The sequence below is a fragment of the Ptiloglossa arizonensis genome, chromosome 9 (assembly GCF_051014685.1).
Source record: "Ptiloglossa arizonensis isolate GNS036 chromosome 9, iyPtiAriz1_principal, whole genome shotgun sequence".
NCBI classification, from domain to species: Eukaryota; Metazoa; Arthropoda; class Insecta; order Hymenoptera; family Colletidae; genus Ptiloglossa; species Ptiloglossa arizonensis.
In genome coordinates, this window is record NC_135056.1 from 11,443,991 (window position 1) to 11,469,707 (window position 25,717).

Genomic DNA, 25,717 nt, shown 5'->3' on the forward strand with positions numbered 1-25,717 from the left:
ATTCCAATTTGAAATAACACCAATTTGACAAGGTTCCAACTTAGAACAACTCCGGTCGAATAAATCCCAACTAGAAAAAAAAACTGAGCGCTAAACAATCCCCTCTCTCTGTCCGCTGTCATGAGAACGTAAATTACCCCCTCGGGGGCCAATCGTCGTTGGCTCGGCTAGTGTATCCGGAAGAGGTGTAAACCGTCGCGCGTCGACGATCGGTGAACGAGAATCGGAAACGCGGCGCGGATCACGTCGCGCAACGTCCGCGTTCTCGTATCCGTGGAAGAAGACACACGGGGACAGACACACAGTGGAACGTCGTTGACGTCGAGGCACGTTTCTCGCGCGGAGGAGCCGGGAGATCAAAGTGGTGGAATCTGGAGGGTGACTGGATTCGAAGCGGGGGCGGCATCGGAAGAGTGGCTACTTCGTGTCTGCTCGAGACTTGAAGAGGGCGTCGCAGCCAGAAGAGTCAGAAGGGGGAAAGAAACGCACGGTGCGGATAGAACGAACGATCCGTCCACTCGACCGTACTCCTGGGAACGTTCTCAATCCTTCGCCTCCACTCGAGCGTTCGCGTACGAGGATCAAATTGCGATCCTTCGCGACACGGAAGTAAAAGCGATACCGACGTCGCCTCCGCCTCCACCTCCGCCCCCGCCTCCACCTTCACCACCGCCACCGCCGCCGCGTCGTCCGTGTTTCGTAATTTCTCTCGACCTCCTGTCGCGCGTCCACCCGCCCCCGTTCGTCCCCCGACGAGACTGGAACCGTAAGCTGTTTAGCGGGGGACGTACCAGAAATTTACAATAATCACTCACCGAGACTCGCGGCGAATATTCAGGAGCGCATCAACAGGTGGTCATCCGGCGCTCGTTTTTTTTTTTTTTTTCTTCTTCCCCTCTTCCCTCCTCGTTCTCGTTGCCCGTCTCTGACGGTATTCGCGGCATTCGGCTAGATTCTGGGAATCTTACAACCTCCCCGACCGCATGGTCCGCAGACTGGCCTGGAATTTCGGCGTTGTTTTATTCCCCGCCGGCAGCGATCGGCCAACGAAACGTTTCGCGTTACTTTTCAAGCTACGTTTTACACGCAACCGACGAACGATACGACGATGCACCGACTGTTGCACGTTCAGAACCTGCGTTACGTTACCGTAACGAGTTCGATCGATTTTGACGAACGCGTGGAGAAATTCCAGGTAAAACCAGCGAGCGTTTATTCCTCGAAGTGGGAAATATACAACGAGAGAGTCGTTCGATTATTTACGCGGACTTAACTCGTGCTTGGTAAATGTTCGATAGTGCAATATGTTGGGAACTACGTTACGTTGAAAATTGTAAAGGGTAAAGTACCAGGGAGAGTAAAGTACAATTTCAGGGTAGATATCTTTTCGTACTTTGGAGTAATTATCTTCAAAATTCTCTAAGCGGAATAAAGCAGTGGCTCTTTTTGACCAACTACTCAGAGTGGGTAAAATAACGAGAGAGTTGTTCGATTATTTACGCGGACTTAATTCGTGCTTGGTGAATGTTCGATAGTGCAGTATGTTGGGAACTACGTTACGTTGAAAATCGTAAAGGGTAAAGTACAAGGGAGAGTAAAGTACAATTTTAGGGTAGATACCTTTTCGTACTTTGGAGTAATTATCTTCAAAATCCTCTAAGCAGAATAAAGTAATGGTTCTTTTTAACTACTGAGTTTACTTCAGATATTTTTTCGTATGTTACTATAAATAACGAAGCACGTGGAAATTTTTGTACAGACAAGATATTAGGTACTTGGTAGGTGTCTACCAAAAAACTTTTATACAAGTAGATACTTAGTAGGAAACTTATATATAACTGGATATCTGTTGGGAAACTTTTATACAAGCAGGTACCTGCTAGGAAAATTTCATATAAGCAGGTACCTACTAAAAAATTACCTACTTAGTAGGTATCTACCAAGAAACTTTTATATAAGTAGATACTTACTAGGAAATTTATATATAACTGGATATCTGTTAAGAAACTTTTATATAAGCAGTACCTGTTAGGAAAATTTCACACAAGCAGGTCCCTGTTAGGAAAATTTCGCACAAGCAGATACCTGTTAGGAAAATTTCACACAAGCGGGTACCTGGTAGAAAACTTTTGTATAAGCAGGTCGCTAGTTACCTGGCAGGTATCTAATAGAAAACTTTTATACAAAGAGGTCACCGACTACCTAGCAGGTACCTACCAGAGAACTTTTCATATAAACAAGAAACGAATTTACATTTCCAACGGAACTGTCCCGAGCAAGATCAAAATTAGCGCCGTGCCGGTTCAGAGGAACCGGTCGGGCCATAAAAGAATTGCACTTTCAGCGTGCAGCGTAACGCGAAGCGATATTTTTTATCCGGTCGGCGAAATTCGTAAACGACGAAGGAATTCCAACATCCCGTTACAGAGGAACACGCGGAACGTTTGATCCCCGTTTTTGCGCTGTCGCTGTAGGTAGGTATACCCCGACGAGAAAAAATATTGAAGCGAGGATGCGAGAAAACGCCGAGTCAGAATTACGCGGCTATCGAGTTATTTCAGCGACGAGATAAGCGTTATCCGTGCCGAGCGTCCCCCGCAGCTATGAATATTAACGAATTCCGGCGTACTGGAACGGACAAGACTTGAAAGGGATCGACTGGACTCCGGTTGTGTGCGTGACAATCCGGGAATGAAATTAATTTTCCACTCTCGCTGCGTATTACTATAATGCTTTGTCCTCGGTATAAATTATTTGGCCGTAGTCGCGCGGGAAACGCGCGGCACCGGTAACGCGGGAAATCATCCTTTTTAAATCCGTGGGTCATCGCTCGATCTTTCGCTCTTTTTCACGGCGAACCGGCGACGAGAATAATGAACGGTCACGGCGAGTCGGTTGATTAAATCTGATAATTGAAAAGTGTTTTCGTACGCGACAATACGACCGGGGCATTAGCAACGAACGAATCCCGGAATGGAAATTAGGTATTCGTCTCGTTTTTAGCGAAGCTGAAACTCGTCAATTCTCCAACGAATTTTCGTAAATAGATCTTCGGTATTTCCCGACGCGCCGCTTCTTAAACTTCCGTTCTTAGAGAATTTTATTCCCGGTACACGGATCGATGGTCTTATCGGTGTATATATATAATATATAGATGTATTTATATATCGAATTGTAAAATTCTTCGCGAAAGCTTCGTCACCTCGACGCGAAATATCGAACCACTCCTTGCGACCGTATAAACTCTCGAAGGTCTTGATTAATCGCGGAATCAATTTCCACGATCTCGATTCGTGACAAAATTTTCGGTACATTGTATTTCCTTTTTCTTTTTCTTTTTTTTTTGCAACAATCCCATGAGAGATCATCGAATCGATTCGAGGAACCTCCACTGGTTAAATGGACGTCAGAGATGCCACTGAAACAGCATAACGTTGTCGGATGAATTTTCACCGTGTACGTAATTTATACTCACTGGTCACACAAAAGTAAATTGACTTCTATTGCAACTATTGCAACTTCTCCGATTTCTTTTTTGCGATAAAATTGTCGGAAATAAAAACAGTTGTGCGAAAATCGTCGACGAAATACACGGTCGTAACAAGATACTCATCGATTTTAAACGTTTCTGATCGTTCGTGGTTACCTTTGGAACAAAAGATTACCATCTTGAGGAAAGTCGAAATATTCGAACATAAATGAAAAATAAAAATCGCGTACGAAACAATGGAAGCGTAAACCGTAAATACAAAGAGAAATTATACTCGATATCCCATCTATAGATACAATCTCTGTACAAAATGGTAAACACGTAAACCCGTTTACATAAATTACAAGGTGTTGCTCGTGAACGATCGACGAGGTTTCGCTTTTCTAAAAATAACGAAACACCAGGCGCGAGGAGTTAATTTTTCATACGGTGTGGAAAAAAATTCAATCAACTCGAGTCGTGCCACGCTCCGAAGGAAATCCCAATTCTCAGACACGGATCGAAGATTAAAATTCACTGTGCTCGAATACTGTCGTACGTACTCGCGAAAGGTGCGAGGTGGAAAATTAAAGAACGAAACGGACAAAGTTTTCTCAAACGTTTAACAACGATAAACGTCTCGTTACAACGTACGTAAACGTGTTCCTTCGCGTCCGTTTCGCGGTCACGATATTCAACAATCACGTTTTTCTCCCGTAACGCTTCGGGGACGAGGTTTTTCGTAAATCATATTTGAGAATCCCCGGCTCAAGAAGTTTGTCGGCAAATCAGATAGAGTGGACTGGGTTTCTCCTCGTAGCAGCTCGTTCTGCACTCTGTGTCGGACAGCGGACAATTATTCCGCCGCTAATTGAGTTACGTCGCAGCCTAAATGCCCGATGAATATTCATATCCCTGGCCGCGCTATACCGCGTCCCTCGCAGCCGACGCCCGCAGCAAGAAAAAGTTGTCGCGAGTTAAAAATTTAATAAAATTAGAAAATTACGTCCGCTCATCATTCCGAGCGAATGCTACGAATTTTCGTTTCCGTTTCTTTCCACCCTTTTCGTTTCTCTAACTTCGTTTCCGTCGTACCCTCGCCGGGGAGAACGACGAAGAAACAAAACCAATTTTTCGAACGATATCTCTTGAACCTTTCGCGGATTCTTTGATCAATCACGGAGCACGAGATACTGCGCGGGATGTAGAAAACGGGATGGAATAAATGTGCCAGGAACGACGGAGTGGTCCATTTGTTTTGTTCAAGGCAAATGTTTTCCGTCTTTTTTCCTCCGGGATGGAAACGAACGCGAGAGGAAAATATTGTCTCGTTTCGGGGAAGTAATTTTTTTTTTTACCTCGAACGCTGTTTTTCCTCCAAGGTTACGATTTTTTACATTTATGGCTCGTTTAATCGACTCTGGAGGCGATCTCGTGGATTTTTTATCTCCGCTCGTGAGGTAAACTTTTGTAGATTTTAATCGGTGGAGAAATCGTAGCCAATAGGAACAAATTTGGGGGAGGTAGAGAATTCGATGTTCAGGAAAATATAGAAAACGAGAAACGATGCAAGTTGCATTTGAAAACAAATCGGGGGAAGGGAAATGCAAGTGAGAAGAACGACGAAAAGGATACGAAACGTTGAAAGGAAAACAGAGAAGGTTTAATTCGATAAATTTATAATCTGAGGACTGTCGAATCCGCAGTGGTTGTGTTCTAGCGCGGAGCCCACTCTGTCACATTTTAAGTATTTCCAATTGCATTCGTAGAATTTACGCAACGGTCGGAAACGATAAAGTAAATTCAATCGCGATTAAACGCAGAGCGTACAAATTTCCTCGATCGAATTACGATAAATCGTTTCGACGGAAACCTCGCATATCGCTCCGATGGCGAACAAACCAAGACAACCACACCTTACAAACGTTCCAGAAAACAACCATTATTATTTCCAAGCTACGGTGTCGTGCCACGCGGATCAATTACCCTGTCGTAAGTTTTTCCTCCCGTTTAACCAGTCCCTTTCCACTGACCTATCACGTGAATGAACAATTTCTCTCTGTCCATACGAACGTACGCGTTCGAAACTAATTAAATCCGTAAACACGTTAATCGCCAGGTAGAAGGTCGTTTCTCGGTTAATTTCCGCGCGCGGAAAATTCAACGTCGTTCCGTGCGTTATCGTAACCTTCTCGAACGTTAAAAAATTCCAAGTCGATTTCAAACCCGTAACGGAGGAACGAGGCGAGCGTGGGAAGAGGGGGAGGGGGAGGAGGTGCTGGTTCTTTACCGCAGACAAAATAAAACCTCGACGACTGGCTTCAACTTGGTCTTAACTGATTCCGCGAGTTTAATTGCCCCGTGGAATCGCGTGCAAATCGCGAATACGCGCGTAGGCGAGGTGGTAGTCCAATTATGCATGCAGACCATAATTTTGTCGTTAGAGAGCATCCGGGGGTGGTTGGTGGGTGGAGCGTCCCGCGTCTGGTTCGAGGCGTCGTTATCGCATCGCGAGAATCGAGGAGAAAGGAAGGAAAGAAGAGAAATAGAAAGAGAGAGAGTGAGAGAGAGAGGAGGTGGTGGCGGAGGGGGCGGAGGAGGCGGAGGATCAGCCGAGATTTTCTTCTCGTTTTTCCGACCACGGAGATCTGACCGTTCCTTTTTCCAACGCGACGCGACTCAGCCGCCTGCAGCTGACGGACGAGGTGACTTAGAGAGATTGCGATTTGCATAATGCAATTCAACGGGATCCCGTTTCAAGGAAAAGTCAAGAAGAACAGGGCAATTACAATGAAACTCCATGGGACGCGGTGGCTTTCACGGCCTTGCTACCGACTACCTAGACGATGTCGACTTTATAAATATTCAGCCGGTCGTTAAGGCGAGCAAGACAGAGAGGGTTAAGGCGACGGGGGACCGGGAACGGTGGGGAGGAAACAGTCGTGATGGGAGGCGAGCGGAAAGGGTGTATAAAAGTCGTGCGGCTCACGGCGCGGAGCCGAGCGTTATTACGCTCTCTCTTTCTCTCTTTATCTATCTCTCTCTCTCTCTTTCTTGCGCGGTTTCTTGTAATTCCATTCAAAATGACGCTTCGATAATAACGACTGTATTGCCCCCTGGCGAAATACTCCTCTTTTACTTATTTTCGACGATCTTGATTTCTCTGTCCCTCGCGTCCGCGGTTACATCGTTCGTGGACACTCGGAATTCTTCGTTTACGAATTTTCTTCGTTTCTGTGTGTCATCACCGCGTCACGAGGGATCGACGATTATCGAAACGCGTTCGATTGCCAATTTCTGAACGATCGGTTGAGTTTCGAAGTAATTTTCAACGGTTGACCGTTCGAACAGGATTTTAACAACTTGGAATAAAATACACCGTATTGCTGCAAATTGCTGTATTTGCAACTGATCGTTCTTATATTAGGCGAATATAAGTGTTTATTAACAAAGAGAAATTTCTTTAAAATTTCTTCCTAAATTTCTGTCTCGATATTATATTTAACCGCGTTAGAGGGTATCTCAGCATATCCAGTTTCGAAACATACTTTTTTTTCTGTACTTTATCGAAGTGAATATTTCCAAAAATATCCGTGCGAAAAGATTTCCCCGAGATGGTAAAATTAAAGAAATGGTAAACCTTTAGAGACAGCAACGTGCACGTTGCTTCGACTCGCGTTCGAATACGAAAAAAAACTGATCGAGGAGGAATAAAAGAGTCACGAACGAGTTTTACGCCTCGATCGATCCATCGATGGCTCGGCTCGATCGGTGGAGCTCGAATCCTGCGGAATCTCGTCCGAACGAGTACGCTTTCGAAACGCACCCCCGTTGTTCCCCGCGCCGCGCGTTGGTCCCCTTATCGGCGAAATGCTCGCCGCTTAAATTTCATCGACATCGACTCGACCGGGTCCTCGAAGCTGTTCCGTTCCGATTGAAATTCCATCGACCGATCGGGAACGGTGGGGGCCGATCCGAAAGAAAACGTATCGTGGCAACGGAGCAACAACGGCCACTTATCAAGCGCCGAAAATCCACCAGTCATCGGGAATAAGGGAGCCCACCGGGCGAGGAAATCCGGTACGAGTGGATGGAAAGGAGGCTGTAGGGTACCAGAAGACGGCGATTCTAGCGATGGAGGGAATCGGGGGGGAGGACGGAGTCGAGAGAGCGAGAGAGGATCGACGAAAGACGCAAGATCGAAGGACTTCGTTGCTAAGGGGTTCCTTCGCCCCCGTTGGCGAGACGAGGAATGAGAAAGAAGGAGGGAGGGTGATTGTCTTCGCCCCGGAGAGAGAAAAGCGGATTAAGGCGGTTGGTTAAAGAGCAGTTACCATATAGTTGAGCAACGAAGCAACGGGCCGAGGAGAAGCGAGGCTGGTCGTGCCACCGAGGGTGGTGGGGAACCGATGGTGGGTGGGGGTTGGAAGGTGGAAAAGGAGATGGTTTCTTGAATCGCGGTGGGTAGAAGCTACGCGGAGTTACTTGGTCGTCGTACCACCTTCTCTCGTCCCTCCCCCCGACACACACACACACATATACATACACAGCGTTGCCCTCGTCGCCTACGTCCATAACTAGCTTCAGTTCCGAGGCAAGGAAGGCAGCTCTCCTCGAGTAGGTATATGGCTGCCTGCCGTCGTTGCCGCTACCACCGCGCCACGGTTACTGCAATAGCAGAAACTGTCGAGTTAAGTAACTGCCGGTACTTACAGTAACTTCGCGCGCAATGAGACCGCCTACATAAATACACCTAATACACTCGCCTCCTTTCTCTACTCCCGCGTACCTATCCAGTCGTGTTCGCTCGCAACATGCAGGATATACCCTAACCCCCTTCGTTGCGGTAAATTCCCTCGTTGGTGGGAGGCACCGTCGCGGCCTTCTGCCACGATACGACGGTACACGGCTTCCGTCGCGCAGTTACATTCCAAGTTTCATCCTTTGCTACCTTATACCACCTCTTTTCTCGTTCGCTTTTTTTCTCCCCCTCCCCCTCTTATTCTTTTTCTTCTTCTTTCTCTTAGCTCTTTCTCCTGCTCTCTCGTCCTTTCAATTCCTTCCGTTCGCGACGGTTAACGCCCCTGCACTGACGCGTAACGTGCCACCGCCTTAATTGTCGGTCTTCCCGTCCGCGTTAAACGATCTCGCGCGAACCTCGAACGACGGGGGGTGGATCCGCACGAGTAGAACCACCGAGACGTTCCCGAGTAAGTTACCACGGTGAATAACAACGACACACGTTCACGCAGCCACCGCGTGTCGCGTAAACACCGACGGGTTCCAACTGTTGCGCTCGTTCAAGTTGTTAAAATATCAGCCGTTGTTTAGAAACCGCGTTCTGGAATTCTTTTTTTTTTCTTTTCTTTTTTTTTTCGTTCGACGAGCCGCGTTTCGAGCACGGTATCTCGCAACGATGCGTTACTTTCGCTCGGTGGCGAACCAAGTGGTAGATCGACGGATACCGGTGAGACGAGTATGCAAATTTTGGAAAAAGAAACTCGTCGATGGCACTATCCCGGTTTTCCGCGCCGATCGAGTAGAGAATTCAAACCTTGAGAATTGACGCGGGTCTCGGGTCGAATGAGACCCATCGTTTCTTCGCATTATTGTATTCATTTTAACGATATTTATTCAATTGTACCGATAGAAGATAGAAGATCGTTTCTAATGCCTTCTGATCCGGTTCCTGAACTTTTGAATGGAAGTTTAATTATTATCGATACGTCTATAAATCTCTGATATCTCTGTTCGAATGTATGAACAATTCTAAGTCAAATTCGAAGGATTTTCATGACAAAAAGATGCGTTGAGAATATTAGAAGATAGTTTCTGGTACATTCTGGTCGATTTCCTGAATCGAGTGCAATTGATTTTATTGCCAAATGTATAAATCCCTGTTAGAAATTATAATGTTTCTAACCGCGAGCGCGCTGAAACGATTAAAATAAAGTCGCGCGAAAATTCGCGATCTTAAACGCACCAGAAAAGTCACGTTCTTATCGCGAACTCGAGTAGCAGTCCTTAACGGGGAACCCTCGGCGCGGAGTTGCTTCTTCGAGGAAAATGTTGGTCGAAGTAGGAAGCTCGCAGCGTCGGTGAATATTGAAAACGACGAACAATTCCGATCCGATAACGTTTACTTCGGTACGCGCGTAACTTCGATATTATATTCGAAATTCCGATTGAAGGCCCGGAGGACGAGTGGAGCGAAAATAAAATCGAAAGTCCGTGGAAACGGAACCGAGGAGTGGCTTTTTCTTTTAACAACGTCTGAATCGAACTCGACGACGAGCACTCGAAGATTAAAAAGTGTCTACAAAACCGTCCCACGAAGGGGAATCGTGAAGCGACTTTCTCTCTCTCTCTCTCTCTCCATTCACATTTAGCGAACTTAAAGTAAAATTCCTTTTCTTAGCCTATAATTTTTCCTGTCGCTTCAAAGCTCGTTATCTCTGACAAAGACTCCATTCGACTAAAGGCGATAAAAAATCTCATTATCTCAGCGTAAAGATTACTCTGCAGATTTATTATGACGTTATCCTTCCATCGTGCCGCGCTATACTTATCGTTCATAATTTTTCCGCAAGAGAGAGACCGGTCAAGGAACCATCTACCTGGTTCCCAACCAATGGAATTAAAACTCCATCGATCACGATACAGAAGGCTAAAGAGAGGTTTTCGGTTGCAACCATGGTGATTTTCCAAGTCGATTCCGAATCTTCGTCGACGATCCCTCTCTCGATCCACCCTCGTTCTCCATCGATACGAAATACATCGTTAACGATCAGAGGGCTCCATTTTCGCCGACAAGATTCTCCCTTAAACTCTCTAATAAAAGGATCAACTCGTCGGATGATCCATGAATCTTTTACAGACCTATCTGTATCGTTTCCCTCTCCCAACAGGGGCCAAGTTCTCTCGTGGCCGATTGGGAAGCGATCGCTCGTTTCGTTTCGCGAAATTCGGGGGTTCTCGTGTACGGTGTTCGGATAAATACGACTACGGCCGATTTCACAACGGATTCACCGTCCCACGCATCCACCCGGTTGGCCCTATACGAAGAGGGCTCTTTTCCTCGCGGTGGAGAGGGTGCGACAAACAAATGCACCGCGTCAGCCCGGCGTGACACTCTTCCGCGGCTCGGTTGGCTCTGACGAAAGGGGAAGTAAACCAGCTGAGGGTGGTTAAGGCGGACGAGGGCGGTAGCCAGAGGAGGATGAAAAGTAGAGGATCGTAGAAGCCGTGCTCAAGTAGACAAGGGACACGTCAGCCGCCATCCATCTACTCAGCCTTTTATAGATTATTCACGTACAATGGTCGAGTGACAAGTGGCGGGCCACGCCGCACGGAACGATGGATCTGCTTCCCTTCTTTATCCCACGAACCGAAGGAAATCTCGATTTTTTTTTTACCTTTTTTTTTCCTTTTTTGCTGCGTGGTCGAACGAAGTTACACACACGATGACGATGATAACGAAACGACCTGTTCCGTCGAGTGTTTTTCGGTGGCACCGTTCCGAGGCTGTCGATCGGGTCGATCGTCTTTCGGGCTGCTTTCGAGAGAAGCGGTGGGATTCGTCGGAGAATCGATCGTTTTACACCCGAGTACAACGGGACGAGTGGTTGGACTCTCGAAGCGAATCGTCTTTCGAATCGTGTGTACGTTGCAGGATCTCGAATCATCGCTCGTTTCGCGATGAATTTTCTATTACGCGAAATTGTACAGACTGTGATCGAATGGGTGTCTACGAGACGTTTTCGAGATGATACGATTTACGGGAACACTCAGGAACGATTCATTTCTTACTCGAGAGATTAAACTTGGTGTAACGTACTTCGAAGAATAAATAACGATCCAATAACGAGAAAGTAACTTATCGACCTCGGAGACAAAATTGAATAAGAGAATCACTATTCTCGACACTGGTACGTTTCATCTCGATCTTGCAAATTTAATCCGGTATATTTCTTACGAACTATTTCAAATTTTAGTCGATTCACCGATATGGTACTATTTTCAGATGTTACATCCAGTTAAAATAATCGACACTCGAGAAACGAAGTCAGAATACAAGCGACAGCGTTGTACTTCTTAAATTTCTAAAATTTCTAAAATTTCTCTAGGTGTTAATATACGTTTGTTGTTTCAAACAACCGATCGAACCAATACTCCGATTCGTCGTGCGTTCGGTACTCGATTCGAAATACGCGTAAAAAATTCTAAACGAAAGCCGTAATCTCTTTCGATAACGACGACGAGTGATCGGATTCCGCGGCAATTCGAATCGAAGCGAATATTTCCAGACTGTAATCGCGATACGAAAATGAATTTCAATTCGGTGATCGTTACTCGCGACGACACAAATGAGATTTAATAAAATATCGTGGGAAATTTCCTCCCTGGCCGGTTTTCCCCGATCGAATTCGTCGGGCGATAGGAAAACCGAACGCTTAGGAAGACCCGAGAGGTGGTTGGAAACCTTTTAAAATTTCCTTCGAGTCTCGACGCCGCTCGAGCAACAATCGCGCGTATGTCGAAATGCATATTGTCACTTTGGGATTCAACGTGGAACGGATGCAACGCATATCGAATTAGAGGATCGATAAATGTTTCGCGCGATATCGCGTATTCTATGTGCCCGTGATTTCGTCCCGTGAATCGTCGTAAACACGAAGTCGTAAAACGTACGAGAGAACCGACGGTAGTTGGCCGAACGCATGTAAATGTGTGGATAGCGGTGGTCAGTGTTTTTTTTTTTTTTCTCTTTTTTTTCTAGTATTCGGTATCGCGCTGTTTGGTCTTTTAATGTTGATTGGACTACTGCCGATTCAGCAGACGTTCGTTTGTCACGATTGTTGTTTCAACGCCGAGCCCGGGCCGAGAGGGAATTTTCCAAATTTTGCGCTCACATACCCACATGCATACGTACATTGCTCCAAAGCAATGTAACTGCACGTTGAATAAATTGACAATGAAATCGTAAACGCGGATGAATTTATTCGCCTCGGTACGGTGAAAAACGGTTGTTCCAACGATTCTTCGAGGACCACGTAGGAAAATTGCGTTTCATTTGTTCAACTTGCCGCGAATTCTCCGATTGCATCTCTATGTGTCTCGTCGTTTATCGTGAGTTTTCGCCACGCGAAATTTAATACGTTTATTTCTTAACGGGGATAAACCCTTTATAATACCGTAAAAAATACAGATGTTGTCGTGACGTCCGAAAATAATTGTTGGTTTGCAGACTCGGTGAAAGATACTTTCAGGTATCGCTCCACTTCGCGTTGTGAAATTAATCGCGAGTGAATATTGAATTGAATCGGTCGAGTTGAATACGAATCATTTTAATACGAATGTACTGACAACTGAAGATTAAATCTTACTGTATGTAGTAAGTGTATAATACAATATAGGATATGGATTGAAAAATGGTCCTGATCTACCATATACGGTAGTTGATTTTCGAGTTTCGGTTTTTCGTCTCTATGCTTCTTACATATCATTTTGGTGACCAACAAGCGCACCAATCAGCTATTAGCATTTTCGTGACAGGTGTCACACTTGTTACCCAAATTACTTCAGTCAATATATTCCGGATTTGCATTGTTTTCAACTGTTTTCTTATCCATCAAAAATGTATTATCGACGCTGTGGAGACAATCGCACATTTCGTCGCTGAAAGCCTCGCTCTTAAATTCAAAAGGTTCAACGTTGTTCCGTTTCCCGCGAAAACTTCCAATGATCCCCACGTTACGCACTTTATGGATCCAGTTGCATAACACCGGTGGAAGGAAGTTGCAGCGATACGAAATCTAAAATTACATCTCTGCCGAGCGTGCTGAATTCTCGGGGAACAATGGCTCGCTAAAACTTGACCTCGTATGTTTCGTCCGGTAGCAGTATATCTTACGTTACGACCACGAACTTCAAATATCTCCCACTTCGAATCGACGTTCGATCCAATTTACATTTTGTCCCGGTGGTGTAGAAATCTCTCGTCGCGTTAAACCGCGAAAATTTAGAATCACCGTTCCCAATTCCGTTGAAACGTATGACGTCGAGGTTGATGGTAACTGGACACGGACTCTCTCATTCGTAATCACTCCCGCTTTATTATCGCTAACAGATTTATTGCGCGATAAGGGACAGGTATACGGGGTGCCGTATTGTTATTATAAGGAGGGATCTATGGAAGCTATGAAGCTGTCGCGTTGAATAGTAGAGATATATGTGTATGCAGTGCGAGTCTAAGTAAACGCTTGAATATGTAAGCCAGTTCGGCTGCAGTGTATACGATGTATCCACACGGAAATTTTGATGGAGCAACGCTTACTTAAACAATCTCTTTGGCGAGTCAACATACATCGACGATAAATATGCGCTTAAAATGTTGATCTTCCGAGATAGCAAACAGCATCCGTTCCAGGAAAAATAATGCACCACAATAATTTGTTTACCTAACCCAGACTCAAAGTTTACGCTAATTTTGGACACTAGTGGCGAGCAAAAAGTGATGGAAACTTGCACGGTAGAACGATGGTGTTGGGGTAAGGCAAGGGTAATTTTGTTCGTTTATGTTCGTTATTTTCGATACGAGAGATGGTTACGATTATTGTATCGTTCAGTGTGCGTTGAGTTGCAGTGATTTCGACTTGAAAATATCACCCAGTTTGGGTATTCTATGGAATGGTATAAAAGTAATTATAACATTCACAATTCTAGCTGCGAAACGATGGTGATAGCGGGAACGACAGAATTTATTTTAGAATATTTCCGGTCGTTGAGAAATTTATCGAAATTTTATTAAATTCATCGAATTTAAATTTTCATGGAATCGATCAATGTAGTTTTTATATCGTAGCCGTAATTACACTTGTATTAATTGTTTTTGCAGTAAATCGATATAGTTTTTGTATCGTGGTCGTAATTAGAATATAATAATTTTGAGTAATTACAACCATGGTACAAAAATTGTATTAATTGATCAGTTTCGAATCGATCAATTCTCCTATGGTTACCACTGTTTCCGGTAAGGCCCAATAGGTACTCTTTGTACTCGTGTAGCTCGATTCACGGCTCCAAATGATCATTTTTCGTAAGATCAGCGACGAAAGAATTTTTCATTAACATTGTTCGTTTTCTTTTTTTTATTCCGATTTCCCGGATAATTCCGTAATTCCGACTGGCATTTCGGTAGAAATACGTATCTGGCCGAAATTGCTTCTGTCAACATAATACCGGTTGGTTACCGACAATATACGAGGTGGTCGAAAATATCCCAGCAGCTGGTCGGTATTATCCTACTTTTTCGTCTCTCATCATTTTCAACCAAGTAATTCCAACCCCCTACTTATCTCCTTTCGAATTCGACCTATCTACTTTTAAATTAAGTACCATCCATTCGAACACAATGAGAGAAAAAAACAAAAATATACTATCCTACCTAATATATGCATTAGCAACGCATCCATATTTTATCACTTAACGAAACAAAAATAAAATACCCGTACCTGCGGAATATTAATACGTCGTTCCCAAGGGTGTAAGCCACGCTCGCGACAATTACGAGCATAGGTTTTCTCCTCCTCCCTCCTTCACAGGGGTCAGCAATCGCGAATTTAATGTCAATTTTGAAACGATCGGAGTTACATCACCACCTTTACAGAATCAATTTCAAACGTACTTACGTTCTTAATTTAATCTCGTCTCGAATCGCGAAATAACTCATAAAATAAGGATTACAAGCCCACTTTTAGGGTCAGTGGGTGGTCGGGGGCACAAAACGTTAATCGCCCTTCGAACGGTCCGCGTAAATCAAGCTCTATCGGCCGAGCGCTTAAGCGTGACATTCGATTGCGCAAACAAGCCGGAGGACCTGCCAATTTCGTGGGTCCACAATATTGTATCCCGAGCCTCGTAAATTCCCCAAACGAGGTACAAAAATGGTCGAAGTTCACGCGACACCGGCTCGGCGGGTGCAACGCTTCCCACTCGTATTCCGCTCGTTGCTCGACCCCCGAGCCGAATATCTCGTATATCGCGTGCTCGGAGCAGCCAATGGAACCGTGTCGTGCGGTTCGATCGTGCTCGATGCGCAAGAGGTCGCCACCGATCCCTGGCCCCGGCTGGAGAACCAGCAAGGACAAGAAGGCGGGGCGACATGGCTCGGGTACATCAAAAATTCAATCCGTGCGAGTATACTCGTTGTTTCGCCCGTCATGGATGACATCGCGGAGAGGGAACGGCGCGAAACTGTTTCTTGAGAATTTTTCATCGTGCCGCCTCTGCTCTTCTCGAAATAACCGAGAGTCTAGGGAGAGAAACGGAAAGAGACGACGCGTAGGCGGAGAAAGGTGTCGCTGCGTAGATAGAATCGCGACCAGCACTTGTCGAAGGTATTCGATGACGATTATAAATTTAGAATCTCTGAAATGGTTCGCTACGACCGGTCGAGTTCGCGTGGTAATTTCTCAGGAATTCACACGAAGAGTCTTTGACGACTTTGGGGAAATCTCTTTCGCAAATTTCCACTTTGTGGGGGAGATCGATTGACAAATCTCGCACGTTTTGTATTTCATAATAGACGATAAGTTAGAATTGATTGTACGGAATAACGAGTAGAGAAAATTTACATCGTGGCGATTGTTTCGATATTGAAGTTACTTAACGGTCTTTAACTCCTATACAACATGGAGTTATACAAATACTAAGTATCGTTCCTTTTGATCACACAAAGATGTTATATGATAAAATTACTATATATAATAATTTACAAGTTACTTGAATCAATCAGTGATTGTATCTACACTAACGCATGCTTCTTATTATCCGGCGACGAAAGTAGCCTAAAAATTCACGATTCAGAATCTTCGTTAAAAGCAGCAGGTGTCCCAAAATCTCTAAGAGGGGGATCTATAGTCGCCATTAAACGTATCCGATTGGTCGCAACACGTACCTCATACGGTAGTTTCGAGTCTTCGGATATTAATTCGTCGCAAGACCCGGGGACGTATCGCCAGGGACATCATCGCGGAATCCGCTCGCGATTCCAGAGCGGCAACAGTCGTGGAGGTTGGGGTACGGGTTACATCGGAGAAATTGCCGCCTGGTTTGGTTCCTGAAGCATGTGTGCCCCATAAATAACATGTAAATATTTTCAATAACTGCCGAGGCGGCCCCAGCATGAAAAATGCAAACCGCTTTGCGTCCGGTCCTCGCCGCGCCGCCACGGTATCGTGCCGTGTGCACCCAGCTCCTCCAACCCCCGGCGAACCACTCCAGATCGGCCTCCAACCCCCTTCAACTCCCTTCAACTCCCTTCGAGCCCCCTCGCTGCTCCTCCTCGGTAAACTATCTTTTAATATATCTGTATGTACACGGTGTCCCGCGTGAAATTTATGGTACCGGACGCCGGCCGATATTTGTTTCACTCGAGCGGCGACTTCGCCCTCCGCCCTCGCCTTACCCACGCCCGGTTATATGTTCCGGCGCGCGTGTTTCCAGCGGCAGCCCGCTCGGAAAAAGAGCTACTACACGGGACGAAATAATTCCGCGAATACGGAATCGTGACCACGGACCACGGAACGCTCCAACCTGCAACGGTATCGTTAATTCCAGAGCGCGGGGAGGATATTTTTGGGGAATATGGTGAATTTGGTACTCGTGACTAGGAACTTGAGATCGTTGATAATTGTGGAATTTTGAGTGATCGAGTAGATTTTCAAGGGATTAAAAGTCTTTCTAATGTTATTTATGGGAAGTTGAACCAAGGAAAGATGACTTTTAATTTATCTAACGTGCAATGGTATCGTTAATTCCAGAGTGGGGGGATATTTTGGGGGAATATGGTGAATTTGGTACTCGTGACTAGGAACTTGAGATCGTTGATATTTGCGGAACGTTGGGTGATCGAGTAGATTTTTAAGAGATTAAAATTCTTTGTAATACTATTTATGAAAAGTTGAATCAAGGAAGGATGAATTTTAATTTCTTGAAAATTATTTAATTTTATGCTTCGAAACTCTCTGTTCTCCAGCATGTAACTCTCTCGTTGCAAATAAGTGAAACTCTATCTGGAAGACTCTCGCTACGATTCTCGGTTATAGTTTCATTTCTATCGAATACGAAATAACGAAAGTTTTTTAGTATCCGTAAGTAGAATTTAAGAGAAATTTTTTAAAATTATTTCAAAATTTTCTCTTTGCAGAGAAAAATATACGCTTCGTTGAAATATGTACGAACGTATGTGGAAAATTTGAAAGAGAATATTCTGTAGAGAGAAACGCATTAAAATGTAACCCGCTCTTTCAAACTAACAACTTTACTATCGTTCGATGTATTTAACATCGAAGCATATCCTCGTTATTATTCACGACAATAAAATTGATGTGCGATTATTACATGTTGCAGGGGCTTTGGATTCATCACGTTCGCCGATCCCGCAAGTGTAGATAAAGTGCTGGTACAGGGTAATCACGAGTTAGACGGCAAGAAAGTAAGTACTCAACGTTGCGCTACATTATCCCGCAGGCAGCTCTGTGTTTTAAATCACATTACCAAGTGTTTCACCCCTCGGAATCATAAATTCCCCTTAATCGAATATGCAAGCCATACATTTTACGTAAGTGTAACTTTCCTCTCCGAAAAGGCCATTACGTGTTACTTTATTCGAGTATATCAAAGTGTTGGATACTTGACTGTTATAATTTTTCTTGAAAATTTCAAAATATTGAACATTTCTAACTTATAAGCAGAAACATACATACGTTCCTAATAGCAGCTTCGAAGTATCGAACATTTTGAAAGTAGATCAAATTATTCAATTTCGTTCCCTCGAGCCGAAGAAAGATTCTACTTTAAATAGTGATCGCAAAAATATGTAGCAATTACGAAAAGGCTACATATAATACATAACAATCTATTTCACATATAAATACAGTACTTAACATTAACAATTTCATTTTGTACAAACGTATACATCAATGATCGCATATAGCGATGGGATGAAGTGTATCGCGAGTACGATCAAAACCTGTTCGAAGTAAAATACTTACGAATAGAAATCGGTTTCCATTCTCAGAATCTCGAGGACAGGTAACATTAACTATCAAAATTTGACAATATAAATTCGTCGCAATATTATTTACTTTCCTTCGTTTCTAAATAATTCCAATCCGGTTTAAATAACAATTCGAGGCATTCGATCGATACAGTGGATTTCAATTCCTCTCGAACGATTCCACGAAAAGCTCGTAACGTTCCGTTTTCTAATACTCCTCGAGGGTTATCTCGGCCGGTAATCGGGGCTATAGAGCGAATCGGCGTTCGTAACATCTTCGAAGGCATCGGCGTCGTAACGTTTCCGGTCGTAGGCCGTAGTATCTTCCTAGGGTGTCGTTTCATCGTCCGCGGGAGCTATCGCTCCGGTTGGACTACTTTTTTCCACGAGGTGCAGCAAAGCGAGTAGTACGCGCTGCGATACTTATCGAGAGACCGAGGGAGGTTGTTAGGCCACGGAAAGCCGGGCACGTCTTCGTTGCGGCGTACTATTACGCACTAATTAGGGGATCGTTAGTTCGCCGTGCCTAACGACCACTTAAGGTCACCGATATCCGTTCGGGAGTACCGGTGAGACGCGCGGTGGAACAGTGATGAGCGGAAAAAGGGGTAATGAGAGACAGCACGGAAGACAGCGGGGAAGCGAGACAACGACGATCGAACGAAGACGAAACGACCAGGTGTATCGATTCTGGCGCGCCGGTACGTAACGAGAAAAATCGTTTCGTCACGAATCGAATGTGTGACGCGGGAGCAATTAACTTACCGCGGATAGTTCCCGATTCGAGATAATTGATATTGTATCCAGACCCCGGTTAATTGATCGTGCCGGGGATATACATTGCCCTCGTTGCCGGATTCCCGCGGCTGGTGTTTGTCTCGATCCGCCGGAGCAAGAAATTGATAGGTTATCGGAGCCACGGTCGGGGAAACGAGAGAGCGAGGAAGGTGGCAAGGAAATCTCGCCCGTTGCCGTATGAAATATGGCAGACCTTTCGAGGACGTTTTACCAAACGAGAAAGAATACTTTTTGGAAACACGAGCCGTGCGTTTGTCGTACTCGGCGTATATTTTCCCCCGTTTCTGGAATCGTCCTCGCGCTTTACGACAACGAACGAAAACGTGCGCAAGCCACGAAGAAACTTCAACCACGGTGTCCCAGTTTAAGCGGAGGATCGTAATTATGTTTCACGACTCTTAGGGTTTCCGCCGTAACCCGTATAAGTGTGGTCTGGATCACACTTTATGGCACTTCGAAGAGATCAATAAATATGTGCCACTCGTTGCAAACATCGATCGGTGTACATATTAGGCTGTTCGTACCTTCTTATCGTTGGTTCGCTCGCGCAGAGATTAATCGGGACGCGAACGGCACGGAGAAATATTGTATTATGAATTTTGCGGAACGATCGGTGAATCGTGTTGGTCGCGAATAACGGTGGAACATTTTTTGGGACAAGCGTGCAAAATTACGGACAGGAGCACCGATCTGGAAGACTACTGTCATTCTGTCGGACCATGAAACGAGTGGTTTATTTTTCAGATTTATCTCGAATTATGTGTCGCTATCGTATAAACTCCAATTTCGGTCGAATGGATAAATGAGCACGGAGATTGCAAAATTCCAAACGCTTATAACACGTTCGTACCGTAACATTTGTTATGTATATACATGTGTATATGGGTTTTTTTAAATACAATTCTCGTGTTACGTAACATCTACAATGGCGAACATCGTAGACTGGGTTGTGAAATTTCTGCAGTCAGACTTGTGTCGCATCTAATATTTAATATCGTACTTAGTATCGTGATATTTATTCGCGCTAAATGATGATAGTGTAATCTCTTTATTAACCTATCGTTCTTGCAGAGCAGAAATAATAAATATTTTCGAGAACTCGCACGTAGAATAAAAACGTAAAAGAATCGCCGTCTCCGATTTCTTTTCTGCAGAAGATCGTACACTATTTAATAACATTTTACTCGTCGATGCGAGAAATCTACTTGAACTGGGATCTTGATGAAATCAGCTGGACCCTGAAAGCCCACCATATTGATTAGATTGCCATGCCACCTCGCGTCTCTCCGCGTAAACTTAGACGCGTCGCCTGAAAGTATAGCGAACAACTGGGAGAGAATCCCTCTGAATGATATTCGTATTTAACGACTATAAGTTTTGAAAAAAGAGTCATCGGTAATGACTGACAGCATTGTTATCACGAAAACACGTTTTATAGAAAAAAAACAGATTTGTCTCGCATCGAGAACATCGCTCGTAAGTATTCTTCGTAATTGCATACAGTGCAACTTGTACCCGATGCAAGTCTCGATACAGAAATTCATAATGATAATATACCGCGACAAAAGATCAACATTTTACGTCCTATGCTTACCAAGACTTTTGCTTGCCTAAAATTTTCAAAGATCAATATTTTACGTCCTATGCTTACTAGGACTTTTGCTTGCCCAAAATTCTCCCCTTTGTTCATTTCCCAACTACGATTACGTATCGTCCGAATAAATAAGAAACAAGCTACAGAATTGCTCTGAATAAGTCGAACGAGCCAACTAAACCCACATCTTTTGCACAACCATATACGCAAAATTTTTGCGATAAAAAATGTCCCAAATATATGAAATATTTTAACTTTAAAACACGACGAAAAGATTCGGAAAATCTGAACGCGTCTTTTCCTAATGTCTTCGATCTATTCGATCTGTGAACGATGTGTCGCGAGGATGGGTCGAGAAAGACCCGAGGTACGTTACGAGGGGTCGAAAGACTATCCCGTGATACGAGGTGCGTACGTCGAAGACAGAATCGCGCATCGGCGAGGCGAAAAGTCGACAACGACGACGACGACGACGACGACAGGGTTTTCGAGGTCGGAACTTTTCGTGGCTCGTTTTACGCGCGCTTAGACAATTACGAGCGTCGGGGGCCGGCCGCCACGCGTCGTTGCGTCCCCGCATCGGCCGGAACGATGCTTTTGGCAGTGATTAATCGTCGTAACTGTGACGTGTCACAGTTTGGCAAATACGTTTCTGTCGGCCTGGTTCTGAGGAGACAATACACCCGGAATAATATCGTAAAGCAGGAACGGGTAGCAACGGGCGGACAGAGAGAAATAGTTGCGGACATTAGCTGTCCACAGAAGCATAAGTACGACGACTGCGCGGTCGCTTCCATAAGTACTCCGAATACGTATTAACCGTAGGACCACCGTTGCTATGGGTATATCCAGACTCACATAAATTTCGCGTAATTCGCTCGACTAATGCAAATTGCGAGCGCACGGTGCTGGAGTCTAACACCTCCTCGATAGTACACGAGAACGAGATGGTACCGCGCATAAGGACGACACTGCCGCATCCTATTAAGGTTTCTGGCGTCTCCCGCGTTCCACGCCTCTCTCTCTCTCTCTCTCTCTCTATCTATCTCTCTATCTATCTCTCTTTCTCTTCTCCTCTCCGCGCCTCGTTCTCGGTCGCTTCTCTTGTTTTCTTTGGCTGTTACCGCACACGATACGACCGAATTTGAATCCTCGAGAAAAAATAGATCCTCTTTCGTTACAGTTGAAGATCGTCGCGTATCGCGCACCGAGATCCGAAATTAATATTTTTTATTCATAAGTTTCGGAACGATCGTACCGCGTTACAGGTACATTCGTCTATTCGTAGCTACGGTAAACAGAAACACCCAGAGTGTTCGGAGTCCTAGCGAAATTATTTCTCCCGATTTCGATCACCTAGGAACAGTTTCTCGAAGAGAAATCGTCGCACGACGAACCCGATCAGGAATCTCTCGAACGCAGTCTCCGCCTCGAAATCTTCCAAGGAACCGATGAAGATTAAATAATTTCTTATCGATAAATATCCCGTTACTCGATCAATTTCTTGTCGAAGATTCTCCCCCGGTTCCCCACCCGTGTCGCATACCTACGACGTCGAATGCGACCCGTGTGTATTTTTACTTTCGTCCGCGAGTTCTCGAGAATCATCCTTCTCGCGACTCTTTCATCTTTTTGTCCCCCTTTTGTCTTCTTCGTTTGCCTCCGCCTCGTCCCCGGCCTCGACTGTTCGTCGTTCTTCACGGGTGCAAGACGAAGCGAAAAGCGAAGATGGAGAGAGGCGGATGACAAGGTGCAGGGGGTAAGAAGAGTGAAGGGGTGGGGGCGCAAGAAACGCAAGCCAGCAAGAGTGCGCGCGACTCTCGTCCACTGACAAGCTTCGTCACATTAATTAGCGGATCGTTCCTCTCCGCTTGCGTTAATGAACGCTCTCGTGTAATTCTGGAGAGGTCCTTGGCCCGTGTTGTGCGCGAGAGAAAATAAACGAAACAAAGGGGGAGAAGATGTAGTTCGGGAGCGGACCGGAAGTCGCGTCGCCGCTTTCACGGCGCGGATCCCCCTTTTGCCCTTTTACCCCTACTTGTCCTACCCGTTCCACCGTGGCCCCGATGCGTATCGAAATTCGTCGTCGCTTCATCCGTGGGGAAAACGTCCCGATTGTGCAACCTCGAGTAGCAGATCGTCCATGGTTACCTCACTTCGTTCACCTGCGTGCAATTTTTATCCCGCTCGAGGGCCCCCTCCCTCGACGCGTTCGTTTCTTATTATCCCCGAATTACGAAAGCGATGAAGCGTCCACGACACTCGGCGTACGCGGCGCTGAAATAATCAGGGACGGTATTCTGTTCTCGGTATGGAATAATTGGGCTACCGTGGCACCGGATATTACAAAACGTAACACGCGCTAATGGTGTTAGGCAGTTGCACACGGGATGGTTGATGATTCTCACCGGGGAAATTTTTAAATCTCTGTAATTTCGTTGCGGATAGAAAACTTTTTTCGCCGAGAGAATCACCGTGTTACAATTTTCCTACGACGAGATGGCAGACCAGTATGGATCACATTTTGGTAAATATTTGGTTCCACGGACGCGACTCGTTCCGCCAATACTTCGAGGAGAGATTCCAAACGTTTATTTTCGTTGCAATCTTTCGTGGAACAGTACCGTTACTGTTACTTGTAAATTATCTCGTTGTTTCGTTCCTTTGCGAGTTATCCTCCATTTTCCACTTATCTTTCTCTTACTTGTATCTCACTTACATTCTTATATTTGCGCGACTGGTGTTAGTTTAGGGTCAGGGTAGCCTAGATTAAATATCATCATTATTATTATTATCAATCGATCGTTTCAGACTCTCTTTCGTCAAGATAACACAATGCAGTATTTACATTGCTTCAATATGGATTCATCCCTAACATTCACAAATGAATACTATTATAAACGTTCTTTTCAAATTCTTTCTTTCTAAAACGATGCAATCTAATCGAAGCATCGCGAACATCAATTTAAATACATAAATCTCTTTTTGTATCTTCAAAAAAATGTATACTCCCTTCTCTCGATTCGTCCCGCGAAATTTTCCGTATCGAGAACCATCGTTTAACAATCGGGCCGATAATTGGTCGTGTCGCGAAACAGTATCGATCCGGCGAACAATCGAACCGCGAAACGATTATCCGTGTAATTATCGCGCGATGGAAGAAGACGGCACGAACGCGGTAGGGGAGATTTTTGCCATCGAGGCACGGTTATACGTGTCACCGACAGACGACAAGAACGTTAATATTATCGAAAATCACCCGGCAACTCACGCAAGAGCGATTTTACGAATCGATAGTTGCCGCCGTTTCTCTCTATTTGTCCGGGACAATGATTTCGCAACCTGCCGCGTAAGCACCCGCAGCGTGGCGCCTATGTACGATCAGAATGGCCGTCAAATTGCGCTTAATCGGCTCCGGGTTCTGATTAAAAAATACATAGATCGCACGTGCCGCGGCTGCGCCAGCTTCATTTGCTTTCGGTTTAATCGCGGGACGCGTATCAGCGATAGTTAAATCAATCGATACTGCGTGCGCCCACGCTCCCCGAATATAATTGAACGTGAGAACGATCCAATAATAAAATTCTTCACGTTGTACCGTACAATGGTGGGTGATCGCGTTCCAACGAAGAATAATCGATTAAACGACACGGTGGGGACACCATGGTGTTCGATCGTTGGAATTGACAACGATAAAACGATATCGTCGAGTGATGTATAAATAATAAGAGGTTCGATTGTTCTCGATCTGTGACGATAAATGAACAATAAACTGAAAGAGAGAAACGATTGAACGAGACGAAGACGATCTAAGATTGAAAATTACAATCTCGTTTCTTCAGAATTCGGGAAATTGGCGATAAAGGAAACGAAGGCGATAAACTTACGGATATAACAGCAACGACACTGTGAATATTTACAATTATTTACGATCCCGAATTCCTGTGAACAAATCCGCGTGTCGCAGTCGGTCCGTTCGGCGTTTAATCGGGAACGCGCGCTATCACCGATAGCTAAATCGATCGTAATACAATCGATCGAGTAATACAAACCGAACGCGAACGGAATCCTGGCGATAAAATTTCTTCCCCCTCGTTTACGGTTTTATTATCCATCGTTTCGCGGGAATAGATGATCGTCGCGTTTCCCAGCAGTTTCGCGAGCTCCCGTTCCGTTTCTCCTCCGTGTCGTTCGTTTCCACGTTGGGGAAACGTTTCGCGATATTCGTAACGATACGAGTGGCGTGCAATTAGATTTGTAACTACGTAATGAGCTTCGAGGAAAGGTGGGTACGGCGGAACGTGCGCGAGCCGGCCGAGTACGCGCGTGTAAGCGCTGCGACACGTGTGACTTGTCACGAATGAACTTGTCCTCTCCTCGTGTCGCGTACAATGTCACGTGTCATGTTCTTTTCGTGTCGCGATACCCGCCACGCGGAACGCGATTATTAACTACATTATATTGTACGTACCGTGCAAAAAGAAAAAAGAAAAAAGAAAGTGTTGCGCGGCGAAACGCCGCGGAGAAGTAAAATTGACGATAAGTGGCGCAAGCACGGGTCATTGTACGCGCTTGAACGTAATTCCTATCATCCGACGAAATTTTATCGATAGCACCGAACACGTTCCATCGTCCCTTACGTTCCATACCGATTATCAGTACTCCTCGACGCAATAACCGTTCGCCAATTATAGAACAAATACACGCGCGTTAATTACAGAGCTAAGTGTATTTGCGTTTCGAACTCGAGCTCGAAGAACGTCGCGACAAGCGGACACGTTTGTTTCGAGAATCG

General features: G+C 45.0%; 1 protein-coding gene across 6 annotated transcripts in view; it reads left to right on the top strand.

Moving 5' to 3' along the window:
• Positions 1 to 25,717, top strand: part of Rbp6 (RNA-binding protein 6) — a 1,213,208-nt gene that overhangs the window by 722,458 nt on the left and 465,033 nt on the right. For all 6 annotated transcript variants that reach the window (XM_076319893.1, XM_076319892.1, XM_076319894.1 and 3 more), the window contains one exon: positions 17,882 to 17,966. In XM_076319893.1, coding sequence (XP_076176008.1) covers positions 17,882 to 17,966 — 85 coding nt within the window. The remainder of the gene's footprint in view (positions 1 to 17,881; positions 17,967 to 25,717) is intronic.